The following is a 23,132-nucleotide window of genomic DNA, read 5'->3' as shown; positions in this document are numbered from 1 at the left end:
ATTTTCTGTGCATTTACTCGAAAGTCTGATTTATATGTGCTTTTGTATGCTATGTTAAGGTGTTTAGAAATGTAGTGCAGATAAGACTTTGGCAGACTGTAGGGATAGATTCTCTCTAGGTCAGAGGTTCACATCGTGAAGAGTTTCTTTGTGCTAGACAGTGGGGTGATGTGCAGGACAATAACAAGGCGACTAGTGGACATGTTTGAGCACTTCCTAACCAATAAGGCTGCCTCCAATTACCATTCCATTCTGTTAAACCCATCTAGGCCATTAAATAACGGGGCTAGCCATATGCTCTCCTTGCTCTTTACTGAACTAACAAATGCTTAGTCTGGTTAGTCTTTGGTAACTCACTCTTGCACCGGAATGGTGTATCATTCCATTTAGACTGAGGTCTGCCAAGGCCAGAACCACGCTCCGAGTCTCCGCGTGGTAGGATAATTTGCTCAGTGAGCAGAATGAACAGATGTTATGTTTGCCTATATTTGTCTTCTCCAGTGTGTAAGAGTTTCACATGCATGCCACGTGTTGTTCTGTGTACTCAAGGAGGACTGGTCTTGTCTTCTAAGAGGACACGGTGCTGCCTGAAGGGCGGACTGTAGGTTCCCCTACCAAAGTCTGAAAACTGTAGTCCAGCGCACACCTAAGATAAGAAATCCTGTGAACATTAACTTTCTGCATCTACAAAGCTCGATAGAATTCAAATGTCGACTTTGGCATTTGTCAAACATAAACAGCAATCTGACTAATGAATTGTTGTTAATGAGACCTGGTTGTAGTATTTTTACGCTGAAAGTTAACACTTTAACGTAGTTATAGCGAGGGGACTTGGAGTACGCACATCAGTTGGTTTAAAAACTATGTCATCTTGGTGGTTAGGCAAAAGAACATTGTGAGGGTATGGTTGTTGGCTTTATACTTCAAAGTTCAGTCTGCAGGACTTTGAGAAATAGGCATGAGAAGTAGAATTTTGGATAATTCATGAGCAGTAGGGCTGAAAAATGTGAATGATGTCTGAGAAGTAGGGATGATGGATGAGAAGTAGGGATGATGGATGATACATGAGAAGTAAGGATGAGAAATGGGGATTGCCGCATAATTGCTGCCTGCACACAAGAAATGGTATCTCTATCGGGGTGACAAACTGCCCCAGGATATCTCATCCAGAGCAGCTGCCTCCCTCGACACAGTAATACATAGTGACCAGACAAATGGGTAATTGGCCCAAATGATGCAAGTAAAGGGACATCCCCTGGCTCGAGAGTACAAGGCAGCAGTAATTGGTATACCATAGGCCCTTGCCCTGTGCCAGTAATGGCTTTTAGGTGCAAAGCAGAGAGTTTTCTCCTTGGTTAGCACACTTATTTGAATAACTCATTCAGCTTAGGGTATCATGTAACCTGCTAAATTTCTTTAAAAACCCAGACTTGAGAGGAATGTGGTCACACCATGCAATATTTCATGTTTCTTTAGATATCCTTTCTGATTCTAGATTCACATTGTCTAAGGATAGCAAAAAAATATATTTGTACATTTAGTTTTCTCTTTCTGTTCTAGATTCTCAAGAATGGATTCTCTTAGCGAAGCCAATACTTCATTCGCCCTTGACCTCTGGAAAAAACTGAGTGAAAATGACAAGAAGAAAAATTTATTTTATTCGCCAATAAGTATTTCGTCTGCTCTGGCTATGGTTTTTTTGGGTGCCCGAGGGGACACAGCAGCCCAGATGGTACAGGTATGTTTGATTCCATTGTACAGTAAAAGTGCTGCAGTGCAGGTACACGCTTGTGTAAAGGGAGCTGTTAGACAACCTTTGCTGATATACCTGTAGCAATTCAGTATTATAGCTGTTGGGCGATAAAGCATTGAACTGAATGAACCTTCTATTAATACTATGGCTGCTTGTATTTTTTCTTTTCTTGTGAAACATTCATTTACCACTACCTTCGGAGGTTTCTTTCTTCAGCTGAGTAATCAATTCTCACGAACTGCTTAAAGCCTCTTTTTAATTCATTCAATAATTGCCGCCCCACACAATTGGGTGATAATGTTATGTTAAAAGAGCTTATAAAGCGCACGTACACCAGGCGGTTTCGCCAGTGGAAAAAAACCGGCGTTTACAGCACAGCAGGCTTACTGATATGATAGAGAAAACAGAAAGGTCTTTAACAGTTTTCTGAAGTGTTCATAAGGGTTTACCAGCCTCACTTCCATTGGGAGCGAGTTCAAAAATTGCGGGGCCAGGACCGCAAATCTAAGTCCTCCATGTTTTTATGTTTAAATGAGGGGGTGATCAAAAAATTTGAGTTGGACGAGCGTAGATTGCGGGAAGGAATATAATGCTGGATCCTCGAGGAAATGAAGTCTGGTCCATTCCCAGCTAAGATTTGAAGCTTTGGAGATGGTACAGCCTAGCTTGAAGGCACAGCGTTTGGCCACCGGGAGCCAGTGTAGGCTTTTCATAAAGGGTTTGACGTGATGTCGCATAGGCTGACTGGCAATCAGCCTTGCCGACTGATTTTGCACTAACTGTAGACGAGGTAGTTCATGAGCCGGGATACCGGCATATAGTGAGTTAGCATAATCAACGCGTGAGATTACCAGTGCTAATATGACCAGAGTCAAAGCCTCAGTGGTCAAGAATCTGGTAATCTTGCGGATTCTTCGGAGGTGGTAAAAACAGGAGGAGACCACTGCGCTGAATAACCTCCTAATACATGGGATTATGTTATCCCTTTATAAACATAGCAGTATCTGATTTCTTTATAATCTGCAACTTGTGACGCACCCAGTTGCCGATAATAAAGAAAAGACTATTATAACTTAGTATAGTCTAGTACAGCTGTCACAAGGCCTGCTGCCAGATATAGCAACCAAGGTGAAGGGCAGTTCAGGCCACAGAGCATTATTGAAGCTTTGCTTTTCTTTCTTCTGCCCTATCTTAATAGCTTACAATGGCAATCCGAGAGAATTATTATAATTATTATTATTATTGCACTCTTTGGATAGAGAAAAGCTAGAATCTTTCTGCATGTTTCTACACATTCCAAGCTACAGCAGATTTTTATTTTTTAATACTAAATCTCACTTTAATTAACTGTTTCTAATATCTGTTTGACACAAATATCTAACATGTTTTTGATGTGTTTAATTTTGCACTAGAGGTTTTATTTGTATACTTCATGTTTGCAAACATGCTCTCTTTCATGTCAAATCGCTAAGCACCAAGGTTTGAAGGGGTTTGTCGGAAAGGCGATGATGTGACCATGTATTATATAGGATAAAGTACCCCTTTGGGTACATAAGGATATTCCAAGTCACCTCTGAGTTCCATAACCTTATAAAGGAACTCCACCTTCGGCCTCACTTCATATATATGGTTATGGAACTCCTTGATGACTTGCAATATCCTTAAAATGTGCAGCAGGGTGTACTTTAATCCTTATATCACCCTTCTCCTCAATTGAATCCAACACATGTTAACTGTTCCACTCTGTTTGGATTTTTAAGCTCAGTGGGCGTGAAGTGTAGTGATACAGACAGACAAGAGTAATAGTGCCAGCAATTCCTAGTATTTTAATTGATCATGTCAATTTCAACATACCATAGAGGTTTCTAATAATAATATTAACATGTTTTATATAGCTCTTAATACCACCGTGTATATTTCCTAATCATTAAATACGTTGTTACTATAATTTAATATGTCACAATTCATCAACCTGGAACTGATTGAATGAAGGGCTACTCCTTCCAGGATTTGAAGATGTGAATTCCATTTTACTCACAGATATCAGCAGCAGTGACCTTACTCATCGACCCACTTTGCTGTCTCAATGTGTGAACTAGGGTTCATTCTAACAATAGGCCATGTTCTCAAGAGCAGAAGAATGTGGAATTAACTATTTTTAATGTATGCATGAAAGTTCTGAAATAGTCGTCACTGCATAGCATCCCCTTACCTACACCAATTTCCCGCTATGCAACTTTCTCACGGAGTGCAGTTGGCGAACTCACATTCTCTGATTTTTATTTCCAGGAACTTTATTGAGTTGGAATCTACCATCTGTACCTTTCCACCTCCCGTTATGGACTATTTATAGATTAAAAAGTTGAATATAATAATTGAAAGATTGATCTTCAGTTGTAAAGTATCTTGTAGTATTGTTTCAAATTGTAAGGGTTCTGCTACTGCCAAATATGTGCACAGACTAGCACCAGAATGCCAGTTTTGGGCTGCCTCAACTTCCCAATTGCTCTACGAGCCCTAGAAATGATTACTGAATTTTGCCTTTGGCACACAAAACACACATGCTGACTGTTCCAAGGTTTTTTGTAAGAATATCATTTCTGACACCCATTTAATAGACTCCAAGGACCCTATTGTGCCATGAAATTCTTAAACCTACTGCAGTCTGACCAAGTTCAGTTGCATTACTAAAGAGAGAATCTAATGCTAAAGTGGGGTGCGACTTAATATAGAGTTATTGAGTAAGTAAGCAAAACAGAACATTAACCCAGTGGCATTCTTTCATCCAAGGCAGTGGAAAGCTAGTCGCTATTTTACAGTTGCTGTGTATACACAGTCTTATTTTGGTAAATCCTATTTTTCTTTTATCTTATTTGCAACATTTTTATACCTATAGTGCAACTCGATGGATCTTTCAGGATGCAGGTAGAACAGCTGCAGTGATAGTTGTGGGAGAGCAGAAAACCAGAGAAACAATTTGTAATATTCCAAGCTTGCCCGCAAAGGCGGGTCTTTAATTGTGTACATTTTGAAGTACACCTTAAGGTCAGGAGGCAAAGATAAGAAGGTCCAAAAAGTAGGCCTTAAAAGAGCCATCCATGGTATCTGCTCAGGTAGTAGAGGAGAAACGGAATGATCAGGTTCTCCACTATGCTGTTGTAAATACCTTATGGACTAAATGTTCACTTTTATAATTGATCCGTTGTTTAATCGGCAACCTGTAGAGGGACATCAGTGCAAGTGAGCAGTTTTTCTTAAGTTCCTTGGAGTTTGCTCCTCATCCACGCTGGAAAACCTGTATGATTACACGTGATGCGGAAAAGGGCCACTGCAAGGAGGAAGGCAATGTGGTGTTCAGTAAGCAATAGTGTGAGGATCTCTGAAGTTGATAAAAATGAATGAGCCTGTTTTTGATCAGGTTATCTTAAAAGTTAGATGAAAACTCAATTATTTTTTCTGAGTTTTATATAGCGCTGCCCTGTCCCGGGGGTATCGGAGTGCTTTACAAGTGTGACATAATAGATACATAGTAGAGCAGTCTTAAACATAACATTCGGCAGTCCAAGAGTGCTGAGGCTTCTTGAGGTAGTGGTTGAGTCCTGAGGTAGCCTAGTTGAATGCTTTAATTGAGGTAGTCCAAGAATCTTGAGGCAGCCTTATTTTATGCACACTTGTCTGGAAGCGGGCTGAGGTGGATCTGTGTGATATAAAGTCAGAGAGCAACGGAGTCAGGGTTAGCGTGAAGGCGACACTATCAATTCGGGAGGGAGCAGTTGAGGAGGAGGGCTTTTAGGTGTTTTTTGAATTTTGTGAAGGACAGGATAGGTCCGATATCTGCTGGGTGTTCCAGATTTTTGGCACGCTTCCAGCGAATGACCTCACAGCCGTTTTTAGTTTTCAAGTTCTCATGGGGATGAGAAGGAGGGAGTTGGAGCTCCTGAGGTTTTTTGTCTGTTTCTAGAGATGATCCCCAAGTTGCTGACTTTAGGATTTTAGGTTGTTAGAGGACATCATGTGGACATCATTCCTGCCTGCCGCGGATCCAAAAAATCCATCTGGGACCGCCTGCTCCCCTTCACGATTTGCCGAAAGTCATGGGTCGCACTCCAACTCCACCCACCAGCGGGTGAACCCCAGGAGCATCACGGTAGATGCAGTTTTATAGCGAGTGCGCTATTTCGAAAGTTCGCGTGTTTAAGCAAGTTTGCAGCACCAACTCTGGACACCGGTGTTTCGGAATTGTTATTCCTCGTCAGCAGAGTGTAGGTCGGTCAGGGGTTTGCTGTGCAGGCTGCCAAGTGTTCTCAGGTTGATACCTCTCAAGGCGCGTGCGTGCGGGATCCGAGCTTGTCGGCTCTTAGCTCGAGGGAGCCATATAACTGAAAGTCATGGGTCGCACTCCGACTCCACCCACCAGCGGGTGAACCCCAGGAGCATCACGGTAGATGCAGTTCACGATTTGCCGCCCGGGTAGCCTTCGTGTTCAACTGTCTCCCACCGTGGACGACGGCATTAATTACCGTCTAACTGAAACTCGGAAACCCCATTTCGGAACTGGACGAAAATCCTCCGAACAAGAACTTACAGAGTGTATTCATGATGTCACCACAGCTGGCATAACCAAGCTCAGATAAGCACTCCGCCCCTTAACTAGGAGGCGCATCATTGTTTGTACTAGGCATAGTAATTTTGTAAAGTCTTGATGATGATCCCACTGTATCTTAGAGCGCGGGATCGAAACGTCAACCTTTTATAGTAGCTATACAGTACAACCAATGTGTACCAATTGCTGTATGTACTACTCTGGCAAAACACTTGTATTGCTGATTTAAAAGTGTCCAGGTTGCTCTCTTTCTCTCTTGCCTGCAATTTCTCCTTTCTCGTAACTACCCCTTATTCTTCAACCTTTTCTGTTCTGCGGTAAAGCACAGGATTGTTCTCTTTATTTTTTGTAATGTTGCTTATGCACTAAACATTTTTACTATTGTTATAAAATAAATTCCATGTCCGGCTGGACTTGGATAAATATATAAGCGGCTCATCACGGCTTGTCGTATTATCATTGTTATATTTGTAAACTGCTTTGTACCACTGTCCTTTTGAAATTGACTTAAACCCTTGGTCCACAGCCAATTATAGGGTCCCCCTTGTTTTCGCTATAGCTTGACTCCTGTGGCATGGAGAGAACTAATACAGCACCTCAAATTACAAAAGGTCGTTTGTCTCCATGAGGTATGAACTGGCATCAAAGAACTGCGAATGAACTGAAGTGCATAGGTTTATAATCCTATGTTTTTCTGCCTAGACTTTCGTTGCTAAAAAGGTTTTGTTTGGGTATAAATAAATTGTTATTAGTAAAGCTAACCCCAACCACTGTGTTATGCTTAAAACCCTGAGTTGGTGCTTCTCCAGACCAAGCTCTCTCAAAATATGCTGCCTACCATTCATCGGGTCCCCTTGTTTGTCTAAAAGAACTGGAACTTCTACACCTTGTAGTGGACATTGTCTTTTTGAAGCATTTCAAATACAACAATTTACACACTTGTATGACTTATTGTTTCTGTCTAATGTTTGTCTGAAATGCAATGCTTTAACACCCACAAAAGAAATACATGTGAGAGAGGGGCTATGGAGAGATGAGGGGCACCCTTGGAGGGTGGTAGTGAGGGAATCCATAAAGGAGGTCACAACAGAGCACCAACACATTTCGTTGCACCCAGCGCTGCCAGTGCTAAAACCGGCCCTGGTAGGTGGGTAAGGATTAGAGGAAAAAGTTCTGGCCGGTTCGGATTTCCAGTACAAGGTTATTTGATGACCGTCTACAAATTCTGCATATGAAAGCAAATAATTGCACTCTTAAAATAATGGTCTTGTTTTATTGCGCCTTGTCAGATAGGATTGTTTCTTGTCGTTGAGTGACCAGAGTTAAAAAGCTTCCGCGCATTTCTTACAACTTCCACAAGGCAATGTGTAACGTAAATTTGAGTAACAAAGGTGATCTTCTAAATCCTGATCTATAGGACTCCTCTACCTCTGTTAGTCGCCAAAATTCAGCATAAATGGGCATCCATCCATCCATTTAACGCAATATAGAAAAGTAAAATATGTTGCTTAATCCATTTTCTATTAAAAATATAATAATTTGTAATTACCAAACAAGTTGTCTTTTTCAAGTGCCCCATTAAGCTATTGGTGCCCGTTCTCCCTTATTTTCACCCCCTCCCTCCATACCCAAAGTTAAGAATTAAGAGTAACCCGGGGGACCTCCTTAGAAAAAGAGGAATTACTGGGAGTGTCAGGAATTTAATTCCAGATTTCCTTGTAACTCTTCGTTTCTCCCTGTTATTTCGTATGGAAGACTGCACCTGCTTTTGGCAGTTGGAGTCTACCGATAAAACACCAAAGATGCACAGTTGCCACGGATCTCATTATTCCATATCGTTAATAACTTCTTTCATAGGCCCATTGTAAATAGGAAGGCCACGTGTAATGAGGCTAGATAGGTTAAGGTGGCCTCGTTCCGTGCCACCTTCACAAATGAGCCGCTGTTAAATAAAATGGTGCACACAAGAATCAAACCAGTTTGACTTAAATCAGAAGAAATTTGGAGCTTAGGAGAAAATCCAAAAATTAAAACATAGTGGGTTTGGACAGGCACTGTAATAAGGGACCTCTTTTAATCGATTTTAGATATGCTCAACTTTTTTTTTCTGGAAAGTAAGGGGCTAAAGAGATTCCGACTGTGAGTGAGGATACTCTGCAAGGGTCTACAATCAAGAGCATGAATAACCATCTTCTTCCTTCTCAGGCACTCCAGCTGCACAAAGCCAAAGATGTCCACCCCGGGTTCCAGTCCTTGACCTCAGAAATTAACAAATCGGACACAAAATACCTACTTAGGATTGCCAACAGACTATTTGGGGAGAAGAGCTACACATTCAACACTGTAAGTTATGTTGATGTTTAAATGTTTTACTCCTTGACTGAAGATGCACATAATTTATGTACTAAAATTAGTTTTTATCTTTGTTGAAGTCTGTTGCCCTTTAGACATGGTTCCGTAGTGATGTCATGAAAATAGTCTTCAAATGAACCAAACCTTATTTTATTGGTTCGTAAACCTGGCACAAATTTCTGGTTTTGTGACGTTATAATCCCTATTCTCAGTTAATTAAATTTGCAGTGTAATATGCAGTTCCTATTGCGACTTGCGATATACGCGTGATAAGCCCCTTCTCATTCAGGAGAATACAACACTCCTTAAAATCTTATTGATGCGTTCAGCTATGCAAATACAAATGCCTATGCAATATAAAAGTATTGAATTACAATTTACTTCTTGTGGCAGACAGAATAGACTTCTGGAGAGGAACCTATCTATGCGAACAGCTGCTACTAAGTGTGGTGCAGCTTCTGGTATTAGTTTAGGTTTAGTTTTTAAATTTATAATGTGCAACAGCTACCCAACGAAGGGTTTCCCGAAGCAGAAGGCAGGTCAAGGCGTGCTAGACCTAGCATGTTCTATTTAGCAAACAGCCAAGTTTTTAGCGACTTGCGAAAGTTGGTATATAGTTTGACTCATTGCAGAGAGCGAAGGGAAGGGAATTCCAAAGTGAAGGCCCTAAGTGTGAGAAGGATGTGCCGCCCATACGGGCTAGTTTAAATTTTGGGATAACAACCTTTCCTTGAGTGGCTGATCGAAGATTGCGAGAGAGGATGTATGGCTGAGCCAGGGCAAGCCGATAGCTAGGGGCATTCTGGATTTAATTTTGTGCATATAGGTAAGCGCCTTGAATTTTATTCGACTCAATTTTCAAACAGTGTAATTTGCGCCGGATAGAGAACATTGCCGTAGTCAAGCCTTGATGTAATTAAGACATTGACTACGGTTTTCTGGTCGCTTCTGGTTGTCAGGAACACCGGGGTAGAACCACATTCATTATAGTCAGACCGTTTTTTTGTTATTACACTAATTGTTAATAATATAATATTGTAATATAATATTTACTATTAGTGCAATACAAAATGAAGCACACTTAGGACATTTGGTGGCAGCTATGGTAAGTAAAAATATACGTTTAAATGTATGCTATATGCGTGCTTTCAGGTGAGAGTGTGTTTTAGTGAGCGAGACCAGAGGTATGAGTGAAAGTGTGTGAGTCATGTGACAGGTATTGAGTGAGATTATGGCCCAGATCTTCTATTCTTTGACGTGAGGCAATACAGAAACAAAATTGCTGCACTGCCTTGCGACAAATGGAGAGAAAAAATGCACCAAAGCTAATAAGAAATGGCACATTTTTTCCTTTTCCATTGCGGCAGCCATGTGCCAATGCACACATCCTTGGGCCACAGTACAAGGGTGTGTGTGTGTGTCCTCTGAAGCCTAGGTTTTATATTGGATGGTGTGCCCCCCAGTAAAAAAAATGCAATTGGTCTCGCCTTTGATCAAGTTAAAGCCATTTGCTTTGCTAATGGCATTGTATAGCAAAGCAAATTGCTTTAACTTAATAAAAGGCGAGACCTATTACATTTTTAATGCTTGTTGGATGCAGACTTTCACAAACAACCACTGTGCCCCTCATACGGCACACTAGTAATGAACTGCATGAGATTGACCTATACAAGTAGAGTTTTTTATAACATGTTATTGGGTTTCATCGTAATGCAAGTACAGTTTTGAATCGTAGCTGAGCAAATCCCACTCCGTAACAACTTTTATGTTTTTATATTTTACTTTGTTGCTCTGTTGCCGAGCTAGTCTGATCAGGAGACCTTTAGTGTCCTCCGTGAGTATGGGGTCCCTGACTCCCCCAATCCCCCCCCCCCCCCTTGTGCTACATGGCACTCTAGAAGCACACCTCCTCCACACCCCAAGTAAGTGCATAAATTCAAAGACACTGCACCCTTGCATACATAAGCATAGCAGCACAAAAAACAACCAACCAAATCACCACAAACAAAAACTTACGCACAACAAATAGGTACAAACATTCTTTTCTATCAAGCCCAATTGTGCTCAACCTGGAATCTAAAATCAAGAATAAACCTAATTTGAGATGGACTCTAATTTTGCCAGGGGGCACAGAATGAGTATGTTTGCCTCTGAACAACTACAAACATGCCTCGAAGCACCCTTCTACTGGAGTTGGCTCCAGCAGGCTTCCTGCTCAACTGAGGCAAGGAGACGATTATTGTGTCAATTTTGAATACCTTAGCATTGAAGTAAACTAAGAATATGATGAGGTTTTGTGCAATGTACATCGCAACAGACTTTGATATGGGCTATCATGATATACCTGGAGGCAAACTCCATCCTGTGGATGGACACAGCAACATCAAATTCAGTCTTCTCTTCCATGTCTGTCTTGGATCGCAAATGGTATGCCTTTTTGTATACCGTTTCAATCCTTCAAGCTTCTTCGTGCTTGACTTATGACTCGGTCTTCTTCCTCCAAGCTCCGTGTTCAACTACCTGACTCATTGGTACACCTGTTTCCCTCCCTCGGGCCTCCCTTCTAAAACTATGCACATGACAAGTACATTATTCTTAAAATAAACAGAACATTGCCCAACCAACCCTTCCACCTAGTAATGTATATATTGGCATTTTATCTCAAGGTTAACTAAGTACACAGTAACTTAAATAATCCTCCCTAGCAACCTGTTCTCCAATACACTAGCCTTCCGCTGCACCCCCTCAACCCCCTCCTAGACCAATAGCCTCTCCCTTCACAGACAGTAAAGAATCTGGCAGTGTGCATATCGGAAATAATATCAAGAGTGAGAATCTACTCTTCCCACCTGCATTTTGTGAATAGATTTCCATGCTCCATAGTACTAGAGTGTCCTAGCAATGATTGCCCCTGGCCTGTATCACCTGAGGTACTCTTACAGTCTCTATGGAGGGCTGCCTCCTGTGAAAAATGTTGCAGCCAAACTCCATTCCTAACTTAGAGGTCATATTTCTCCACCCCTGTGATCCTTCCATTGCCTATTTGCTACTCATTTAATTCACTCCAAAATCCTATCTGTTACACATTAAACATTAGAAGAAAAATGAATAAAATTCCCCCCTGAAAACTTGAACTGTATCTCACCACTCCCTTTCATCAGCGTTGGTCCACCTCCTCATAGAGCGCCACTAGAAAGGCCTTATTAGTCGGACCGTCACTCAGTCTGCGTAACAACACACTGCAGATTCTTCGTGCTGCCTTATGTACCTTTTATTAATCACCTGACTTTTCTTGTGTTTTGACTGCCAAGGTATGCCTCCAGTGAGATCTCTGGCATGTGTTATTTACATTTCCCCCTATAATCAAGAAAAACATTGCTCTTTATTTTGTGGATACCATTTTCACTTTTTCCCGTGCTTTTAGCCTCTTTCATTCCTATCATGAGATCACACATAGTTTATTTCCAAAGCCTCAACAGGAAACTATGACCTTTTGGGAGAAAAGGTGAACTGTCTAAGGTGTTACAGCTCCCAATGAATGATGCTGTTGAGTGTGGGTGTAAAAGTCCGACAAACCGGTCAGAGGACCTCTTACATCTGCAGGTAAAATTGCACAACCTCTCCCTTAACCCCCTTTAATAAGTGCACACATAGTGGTATTTTACAATGTATCGATTCTTTTTGGGCTAGTCTCACATATATCTGGTGAATACAATTAGTCCAGCACAATAGAAAGTGGTCAAGTAGCACAAATTGCTCAAAAACCAAAAGTGTTCAAACAAATCGAATCGAACGCATTCACAAGACCAAAATATTGAGTTTGACATTCGCAAATTAATGCAATTTATTTGAAATACCGTAATGCCGGTATCTTGGAGCTGAGCATTTAATTTTTTCAAGATTAATTCAGACAAGTGAAAGAGATCGTGCGACCTGCATTTCTTCTAATTACAATGTACACGCACTAACGGCTGTACTATTCTTCATCATAGCTCGGCTGAGCCCCACTTCATTTTCCAATTCTCATCTAACACAACGGATGTTCAACTAGGTGCTCCACACTCCACGAGTCCTGATGAAGACCCCATTCTAAGGTTGAATCCACCTAGAACACTCAAAGGGGTTGAACCGTCGACTATAACCTGTACACAAGCCAGGACAACTGACATCAATGGAGCAGTGTTCATATAGTGCTATGTGTTTTATATCGAACAATTGACCTTTCTTAGAAAGGCCGGATCAGCACCAACATAGTATGATGTATATATGTCACACTACCCAGTCCCTGTCCACCCCCACTTAATCACTTTCACATTCCATTCCTTTCTTCCCTAAACCTGAGAACCTAATAACGTAAAAGTCTTTTTGTCTTCAATTGCAACAAATAAGTAACTGTCCTACCACGTTTATGAATCATTACGGTATTTCAAATAAATTGCATTAATTTGCAAATGTAAACCCAATATTTTGGTCTTGTGAATGCGTTGGATTCGATTTATTAGAACAATTTTTGTTTTTGAGCAATTTGTACTACTTGACCACTTTCTGTTGTGCTGTATTTGTAAAAAAGGTCTAGTAGCCTACTGTGTATCCCCATTGATATATAGAATACAATTAATCAGCATAATAATAAACCTATTGGCAAACAGAAATGAACTAAGGCTGAAATATTGATGCTCCCCAATCATAGTCAATCCCAACTACCTAACCTGTTAGTTTGTTCACTGCTTAATACATTAGACCAAAATATATCATAACGCTTTCAGAGTTGTGCAAATCTTAATTCCACCCAACATATCTGTATGCCAATAGGCCTCAAATTGGAGCCCTGATTTTTCAGCATCTCTCCCCAGCAGCTAGTCCGTTTGCTTGCCCCTCCCCGATTGCTTGGGTCTTTTATACCTTTGACGTGCATGGAGGTGCATGGGAGAAGAGTGTCTTCCTCACACTCTCACCACCCTGCAATTGTTACACAGATCACACAATCCTGCTCTTTTTAGTTCATTAGGAAGCATAAGGAAGCTGGCTACATTGTATCATTTAACTCCACTGGCACTGAATGTGCAATAGGTTACTATGCAAGCAGGATTTAGCCACTATGAAAAGGTTGCAAATGGAAATATGTTTCTCTGGGTGTTATATTGGGAACAGCAAAAAATGTGACAATTTAGCACATAAAATGTGTTTTGGCAAAAATGTCAATAAGAACCCACATTGGTGAATCAATGACAGTCTGAATTTTGGGCTTAGCACTTCTGGCATATACTTCTATACATTTAGTGCATAGACTGTTACTGTGTGTAGGAAATGGCCATCTTTTGCTTTGTGTACCCCCAGATTTTTGCCTTCACTGTTTTTGCTGGCTGCAGAACCGTGCACATGGCCAATGCTAACCAGTGTTAAGGTTGCACCCGTTCTTCCTTTCAGTATGATGACATTTGTTTACCTCTATTTATCATTAGTATTAACCTTACCTATAAGACGCTAGTATGTGGTACAAAATGTACCCAGGGCCTGTAATTTAAGCGCTTCCGTGCGTTGGCTTCCCCGGGCCGTCAAATGCCACAGTTTGCGTGTGCAGAGGACAGCCGGGGGCCGTCTGAACTGTGCGCACGTGGAATTCTGCGGCACCGCGGGGGAATTCCGGCCGCAGCAAATCGGTTAAATGTTACTAGCAGCCTGCAGCACCCATTGTGCCACCTACAACATTGACTATAGGCCTACCATTGTAGACTCACTAAAGCAGCTTTTAAATTGTAATTCGATCTATCAATATAGTTCCCTTTTTGGCAGATCTAAACCTCCCTTTAATTTTGTCACCCCTAAGAAGGGCCCTACTGCCCAGAAAGTATTTAAAAGTAGGACCTGTAGGAATTTAGTGTTTATTTATAAAGTTCTATATAGCGTGAACATGATCCTTGTGGATATCAGAGTCCTTTACAATGTTCAAGGAGACCGGTAGACTAGACAACATCATCAAGCAGGGTACAGGGTATGACAGAATCCCCAAGAGAGACCACCTCAGGGTCCAAGATGGACAAAAATAGGAACATAACATGTGAGAAATAAACATGCGTGCAGACTAGGGGATGAATCTTGTCCGGGAGTAGAGTTTGTGAGTTCTAAAGCAGAAATGTGTTCATCAGTATCACTTTAACTTCTTTCTTGAATGAAGAAGTTGAGGGGTTCATTCTGATATCAGCAGGTCGGGCTTTCCAGACTCTCAGGGCAATACTTGCTCTGTTATGTTTTCTTTTATAGAATTTCGGTGGTTTCAGCAGTAGGGTGCTAGTGCCTCCTAGATGCTCTTCAGACACCAGGTTGCTCAAGTTTTTGTGCAAGGCATCTCGGAGTTGAAGGCTTTGAGTCTTGCATGCAATTTTCAAATGAACCCTTGCCTCATTTGGGAGCCTGTTGCGATATTTCAGATCAAGAGTTATGTGATTGTTTCTTTTAGATCCTGTGATGAGCTTAGTAGCAGAGTTAAGAGAGGCCCTTAGTGGCACCAGCTTAGATCTGGGTAGGACGCAGATGGTTGCACTTCCATAGTCCAACCTGGGAATCAGAGGCGGTAGAAAGGGTCTTATTTTTCTTAAGATGTTCATATGTTCGCGCTATATAAAACTTTATAAATAAATACATAAATAAAATGTGGACACTCGCTCCTTTGGTGGCAGAGCTGATGTGCTCCTGTATGTTCAGGTTCTTGTCAAGCATTATTCCCAAAGTTCTCATTGAATCTATGATGTGTGGAAAGCAGTTAAAAGCGGTTAGTTGTTTTACCATTCTGCGATGTCTGGTGAGTGTTTGGGTGGGGCAATTAAGAAGAAATCTGTTTTGAGAGTGTTTAGTTTGAGGAGGTTACAGGTCAGCCAGATTGTTTTTTATTTTTAAGGTATTGTTGAGAGACTGAATGCCTTATCAGGTACAGTTGTTTGTCATCTGCGGATGTGTGATAGTGGTTGTTAGATAAATTCAAAAATTCAGTGAAAGGCTCCATGAACAGGTAAAAGAGTTGGTGAGAGTGTGGACCTATATGGGATCCCTAATTTTTACCTGTGTAGGGTTGGATAGGGACGTATTGACTTTGATTCTTTGAGTTCTGTTGTGGAGAAAAAAAGCGAACAAGTTAAGAATGGACCCAGGCAGCCCAATCCTATATTCAAATAGGTACATGAGTTTGTCATGTTTGACCGTATCGAAGGCCAATGAGAGGTCAAAATAAAAAGGCAGGATTCTTTCTGATGCAACATTTTTAGCGCATTAGTAACTGTGTGTAAGTGCTGATTCGGTGCTATGGCCCTGACGGAAGCCGGGTTGGAAATGACCTAAGAGACTGAGCTGTTCAATTGGCTGCATACTTGTACATGGACATATTTCTCTAGGAGCTGTGCCAGGGTCCGAATATACTTATGCCTTACGTTGAAAAGCCACCAAAAGCTAGCCAGGCTGGTGGTTCAATAGGAAAACTGGGATGCAATATTGCATTTAGTAATGCTATCTCTAGAAACTGGAAGAAAGTTCCTTCTTGGACTCTTTGTGACATTTAATAAAATACCAATTCACTGTTGAAATCAGATTTTTAATAAATACGAAGGTCAATTTACTTTTAGAAAGCTACATATCTCCTGCCTAAAAACTCTGGAGGCCAATTTGTATTAGTCTCCAGCTACAGACCTCTGCGTGCTTAACCCTGAATGAGGTGTGAAAATTGCCCCTGGAGCAGAAGACAAACGCTCGTGTGTGAGGATCTGTTCTGTTCATCAGGAAAGATTACCATTCGGGTGGTTCACAGGAACTTAATTATCTTTAGAGGCACCTCTCATCACAGGCAGATGTGAGATGACACCTGTTCATCCCCCTTCTTTGTTCTCCCAGTCAGCTAAGCTCCAATTGCACTGGCGAGGGCTGCCTCTCGAGTTGGTTTGAAGTGACCACAGAGGAGGGGTTGCTCATTTCCCTGGCACACCTCTAGGGTGGTCACACAGGTTCTACACAAGAGAAGAAGGGTTCCAGCATCTTGAATTTAGGTAGAGATGGGCACTGCAGTATTATTTTCAGTAGGGCACACAAGAAATGCTGCGAACGTGGGTAGGGCAAGCCCTGGGAACATTTACCTCATTGGTTAGGGAGGAGCCAGGAGTCACCCCACCCACTAGCTAGTACTAATCATAAATGGTGCATACCCAGCACCCTCCTCCGAATGCTTTATGGATCTGATTTAGGGAGATCATTAGAGGATTGGACATGCTGTCTGAGACACGAGAAGAGCCCTGAAGGACTAGACCTGCTCTCCCTCTTGTACCCAGGACAAAGAAGTGGACTCTCAAGCTCATAAGGCTGACCGACTCTTCAAGCCACAGAGACACAACAAGCTACAAGAGGCCTTTTCTGCATCTGCCCATCTGACCAGTTCCAACTGGATCTGTCCAGGACCCTGTTGGTAGCTTCTGCTGGTGTGAGGTTTGAACCCCAAGTGCTGTTCTTGCCTTTTGGAACAATGGGCTGTGTCAATGTGTACTCCTTCCAACATTCAGAGAAACCTGGGATTCCAATGTTCTCTGGTGAATCGAGACAAACCTTCCAAGCTGATCTGACCAAGGTGTGTTGCCACTCAGTTGAAGATTCAGTTTTCACCCGCAGGAGCAAATCAGATTCAGCGGTACCTTTGTGGAGGAGGTATCTGGCCTTGTAAAAAAGGATAAAAGGATAATTGCCCCAGTATTGGAACTTTCATAGATTCCCATGCTTTGTATCATTCCCCGTCGTCGGAATGGGAGCCTCGGTAGTATAAAAACCATAGAAACAAAAGAGAAAAACAGGCCTAGGCCTCATCTCATTTTGTATCCTGTCACTCTTTGTGTAAAAGAGACCAAACTTTTGCCAGGACCAATCAGAGCAGCCTCACCCTCTAGAACCTTCCTGAGAGAGCTCAGAGCCTCAGATTTTTCTACCGCACGTTGTGCTAGGGAGTCTCCACTGAGCTCTGCTCAGTTTTCTTTTACAACTTATTGGATTTTTTGGATTACTACTAAATACCTTTCAACTACTTTAAAGATGTCTGACAAGGAGAAGAAGGCCCTGTTCAGGTCCTGTGCCTCTTGTGGGAAAAAATGACTTTTTGTGGAGGATAAGCATGACAACTGTATTTATTGCTTATACCCAGACCACAAGGCCACTGACTGCAAGATCTGTAGAACCTTCTCTACCAAGACTCTCCGTGACAGAGAGGGTCGACTTTTGACCTGGCTTCAAAAGATGAAGACTCGGAAGGAGCTGCTTTCTTCAGATGAAGAGGATTCAACATCTCTGGCATCCTCTCATAAGTCCAGGAAGAGGGGTAGGTCTCCCCCTGGTTCTTCTTCAATGGAGCCCCCTCTTAAGGCCCCTCACAAGATCTGATAGGTCTGAGAGGGCTGGTCCCCTTCAATCTCCTCACGGAAGTGAAAAGGAGAGGCAGGGACAGGCTTCTGGATTGGCTATTGCCTCAACGGACAGAAAGGAGGTTTCCATTACTTCTCCTCCGTCCAAAAAAGAGAAGGCCAGTGACAAACACTCTTCTGTCACTTCTGGAACCGGTCCGGGAAAAAACAGCGTTCGTCGACGACGAAAACGTCAGGTACGTCGACGACGGTTCCTTCTGCTAAAATTCCCGCTGTTTCCTTGGCTCCGTCGACTGGCTCGTCGGCGGTAGCACTCTCCACGTCGACGACGTCTTCGTCTTTCAAGATTCCAAGTTCGTCGACTATTACTGCTTCCATGTCGACGACTATGAGCTCCGGTAAGGTGGTGTCGATGAGGTCATCGACGACGAAGACCACGTCGACGACCACGACAACTTCTACGTCTACAGTTATGGTTGTGACGCCGAGTTTGTCTACGAAGCCGTCGACTATCATCCCGTCGACGACCAAAGCTGCGTCGACGACGGCGGCTGCTCCGTCGACAATGGCCCTGTCGACGACCAAGACTCCGTCGACGAAGGTGAATGTACCGTTGACGACCGCTGCTCCGTCGATGACGACGAGACAGTCGACGGGTCAAAAGATGCATTTTCCACTGAAAAAGCTAAAAATCACACCGGAAATTACATCTCCACGACGAGTGTCGTCGCATCCACCGAATATAATCCTAGAGGATGAGTCAGAGGAAGAGGAGTTTAGTCATTATGGAGATGCCTACAGTCCCTCAGACTTGAATGTAAAGCTGCAGGACACTGACACGGAGGACTATTTCGAACATGCACGTGAACAGGTGCACTATGTTTCAGAGGAGCGACGTCCTACTGGTTTAGGACAGGACATGGTGGCCATGCCTGCCTCTCTGCTCCCTGATCTTCAACTGATGTTACAGGACTATAGAAACAGGTTTCCTTCTGAACCTTCTACGCAGTCTACACAGCCTCCTCCTCAGGGATTGCCACAAGCAGTTGCTGGTCCGCCTCCTTCGCAGGTGGTGCCCCACCTCACAACTCAGGTTATACCTCTGGTCCGACCTCGAACACCGGATCCTCTGGTCCGACCTCGAACACCGGATCCGGATACGGACTCAACCGATCCTGTCCAGCTGGATACCTCTTCGGACGACGAGGAGGCGGTTCAAGTGGATCCCTTATCTGATCCATTACAGGACCCAGATCTGGATCAGGGTGACAGTGGCCTACAAGACCCGGATGCCACTGGTCGTGATACATTAATATCCCCTCCTGTGGACGTAGGAGGGTTCCATCACCTGATGGAGAGAGCGGCGAAAAGGTTTGGACTGCCGATTACAAGAGAGGAGTCTGAATGCTTCCTCTACGATTTCAAGGAGCAATACAGGAGATCCGTCAAGTCCATTCCAATCATCGAACATGTGTGGGAGGAAGGCATAAAAATCATGCAGAATCCTGTCACAGTGATTCCAGTTCTCCCCAGACTGGAAAAAAAGTACAAGGCTCCGGAAGGCAGTCCAGCTCGTCTTCTTGGTCAACCAAAGCCTGATTGAGTCATCTCTCAGGCCGCCCAAAGCAAGTCAAAGAATGCCACGACGCCTTTGACTACGCCTCCAGACAAAGACGGTAGACGTCTGGATAATGTGGGGAAGAGGTTTTACACCATGGCCAGCTTGCTGGTTAGAGCATCCAATTCTCACCATTATGGGCAGATACGATCGCCAGATGTGGTGTGACATGGCACCGTTTGTGGAACAATTGCCAGACGTAGCAAGAGAGGAAGCCAAGAGAGTGCTGATGGAAGGAGAAAAATCATCTTCCGAGGTCATCGACTGTGCGATGGATATCGCATCCACGGCTTTTCGGGCCTTAGCGAGTTCAGCGGTGCTATGTCGCCAGGGCTGGTTAAGAGCCACCTGGTTTTGTCAGGAGGTCCAATATGGGATCCTGGACCTCCCATTTGATGGCGAAATGCTTTTCGGAAAGCATGTGGATGATGCCCTCAGAACATAAAGGAAGATACCGACACGGCAAAGTCGCTGGGATCTCTCAACTATCGCAAGGTCCCATTTAAGGGCGTTCGTGGCAGGGGTTTCTCTTCGTATAGAGGCAACGCCCAGCAGAGATATTCATCACAACCGTCCCAATCTTACAAGACCCAGTACTCTAATCAGCGTCAGGGACAATCGGCGTCTTACTCTCGCCAGACACCGCGAGGACGTCAGAACCGTCAAGGACGTGACGGCGGCAAGCGACAATAGCGGCCTCCTGGCTCTACCTGCTGTTCCTTCCATCCAAGTCACATCAGTGGGGGTCAGGATTTCCTTTTGTCTGAACAGCTGGAGGTGTTTAACATCGGACCAGTGGGTCCTGAATATTGTACAGAGTGGCCATACGTTGGAATTCCAAGATCTTCCTCCAACACGAGCTCCGGTGGCCCTCCGCACAAAACATCTGGGACCACTCCATCTAGAAGCCCATCAATTGTTCCTCAAAGGGGCAATAGAACCAGTACCTCTTTCTCAGAGGGGCAGAGGTTTTTATTCCAGGTTCTTCCTGGTGCGGAAGACGACAGACTTGGCGCCCCATTCTAGACCTACGAGAGCTCAACACTTATCTCATCAAACTCTCTTTCAGGGTGGTCACTCTCCAGGAAATCCTTCCTCTTTTAAACCCAGGCGACTACTTGGCTTCCCTGGATTTGGAAGATGCGTATTTCCACATTCCGATACACCCAGCTCACAGACAATATCTGCGGTTCACAGTGGGCAAGAGCCATTTCCAATTCAAGGTGCTTCCGTTTTGCCCGCAGTCTGCACCTCGGGTGTTCACCAAAGTGTTAGCACCTGTGGCAGCTTTTCTAAGGACACATTCCCTGGAGGTGTTCCCTTACTTGGACGACTGGCTAGTCAAGGCTCCATCTTTCGAGGAAACCTCTCAGGCTGTTTCGACTTGCATTCAGTTATTCAGACACCTAGGCCTTCAATTAAACAGAAGCAAGTCAGTTCTGCTACCCTTCAAGACCGCACGGTTTTTGGGGGCGATTTTGGACACCACACAGTTCACGGCTCGTCCTTCGGAGGACCGTCAATGGAAGTTGATGGTATCAGCTCGCCAACTGTTCCAGAAGAAATGCTTGTCAGTCCGTCAATACAAGTCCCTTCTAGGGTCGATGTCATCCTGCATACCATTAATACCTCATTGCAGGCTGCGAATGCGCCCTTTGCAGGAAGAACTAGACAAGCAATGGCGCCAGGCAGACGGATCATTCAATGACAAGGTGTTGGTGACTTCGGCAATGAGAAAGGCATGCGAATGGTGGCTGGTACAAGACAATATCGCACAAGGTCTGACGTTCAGAATTTCGCCATCCCCCCTCATCATAACCAAGGATGCCTCTTTGGAAGGCTGGGGAGCGGTGCTCCGCGAACTTCAAGTCAGCGGACACTGGAGCCCGGATCAGCGCCAGTGCCATATCAATTTTTTGGAGCTGACGGCCATTCGGTTGGCCTTACAGGCTTTCCTTCCCAGAGTTCGCAATCGTTCAGTGCTGGTCCGGACAGACAATACGACGGCCATGCACTATGTAAACAAGCAAGGGGGAACGAGATCGCAGACTCTGTCCACAGAAGCTCAGAAACTCTGGGATTATGCGATCCTTCACAACATCAGTCTGAGAGCCGAACAACTGCCAGGCTCACTCAATGTCAAGGCAGACGCCCTGAGTCGACAAACGGAGGTGACGCACGAATGGGAATTGAATCAGGCCATTCTGGAGAGGGTGTTCTCGGTTTGGGGGACACCTACCATCGACCTGTTTGCCTCCCCAGTGAACGCCAAATGCCGGTTTTACGCAAGCAAGGTTCACCATCAGGGGTACCTGGGGAACGCCCTTTCGATGGCCTGGTACAGCGCATTCTTTTACGCTTTTCCTCCAATTCCCCTCATTCCTCGAGTACTCAAGAAGATGAAGGCGGAACCTTGCAAAATGATTCTCATTGCACCAGCGTGGCTCCAGCAATTTTGGTACACGGAGCTCCTGCGGCTCTCCCAGGCTCCTCCGATCCGCTTACAGTCCATTCCGTCCCTGTTGTCCAGGAATCAGGGTGCAGGTTTACCATCCGGATCCGAAATTGCTCCACTTGACAGCGTGGCTCCTGAACACAGAGTTCAGTTATCTAAATCTTTCCCAAGAATGTCGAGACGTTTTGTCGCAGGCTCGAGCACCGAGCACAAATAAGACTTACAAAGCAAAATGGAGAAGGTTCTGCCTATGGTGTCAAAGACAAGGTCTCCATCCTTACAAATCTCTGCCTCACCAACTCTTGCCATATATTCTATCATTTGCTAAATCTGGGTTGGCACATTCGTCTGTGAAAGTCCATCTTGCTGCCATTTCAAGGTTTCGGCGTACTTCTTCAGGCCCTTCCTTATGGTCCTCTCGGATTATTAAGCAGTTCTTGAAGGGTCTGTTCCGGATGTACCCTACAGTTCGACCTCCTCCTCCAGTTTGGCAGCTCAATCTTGCCCTTGCTCAACTCATGAAACCTCCGTTCGAGCCGGTGCACAAGGCGGATTTGAAGTTCCTCTCTTGGAAACTTGCTCTCCTTCTAGCTCTTACTTCACCGAGAAGAGTTTGTGAGCTTCAAGCCCTCTCCATAGTCCATCCATTCCTTCAATTCAAAAAGGATGTTCTTATTCTTCGCACCAATCCAAAGTTCATTCCGAAAGTACCATCTGAGTTTCACTTAAATGAACCCTTGATTTTAAAGTCTTTCTTTCTGCGTCCTTCTACACCTGCGGAACGCACTTTACATTCTTTGGACGTTCAGAGATGCTTAAAATTCTACTTAGAACGTACAAGGCCCTTTCGGAAATCATCCCAGTTGTTTGTCTCCTACAGCGCACCACGGAAGGGATTTCCTTTAGCAAAGAGTGGCATTTCCCGCTGGATCTCCAGTGCCATTCAATTTTGCCATCAGGAGGCGGGC

The 23,132-nt window shown here is 43.8% G+C and overlaps 1 protein-coding gene across 6 annotated transcripts in view; it reads left to right on the top strand.

Moving 5' to 3' along the window:
* LOC147722554 (serpin B6-like) overlaps nucleotides 1-23,132 on the top strand; it is a 252,653-nt gene that overhangs the window by 70,608 nt on the left and 158,913 nt on the right. For all 6 annotated transcript variants that reach the window (XM_086965083.1, XM_086965082.1, XM_086965081.1 and 3 more), the window contains 2 exons: nucleotides 1,561-1,738; nucleotides 8,562-8,699. In XM_086965083.1, the coding sequence (XP_086821209.1) occupies nucleotides 1,571-1,738; nucleotides 8,562-8,699 (306 nt within the window). In that variant the 5' untranslated portion in view covers nucleotides 1,561-1,570. The remainder of the gene's footprint in view (nucleotides 1-1,560; nucleotides 1,739-8,561; nucleotides 8,700-23,132) is intronic.

Source organism: Lissotriton vulgaris, chromosome 4_1, assembly GCF_964263255.1.
Source record: "Lissotriton vulgaris chromosome 4_1, aLisVul1.2, whole genome shotgun sequence".
NCBI lineage: Eukaryota > Metazoa > Chordata > Amphibia > Caudata > Salamandridae > Lissotriton > Lissotriton vulgaris.
The sequence above is the reverse complement of the archived record's forward strand: the minus strand, read 5'-3'. Positions and strand labels throughout refer to the sequence as shown.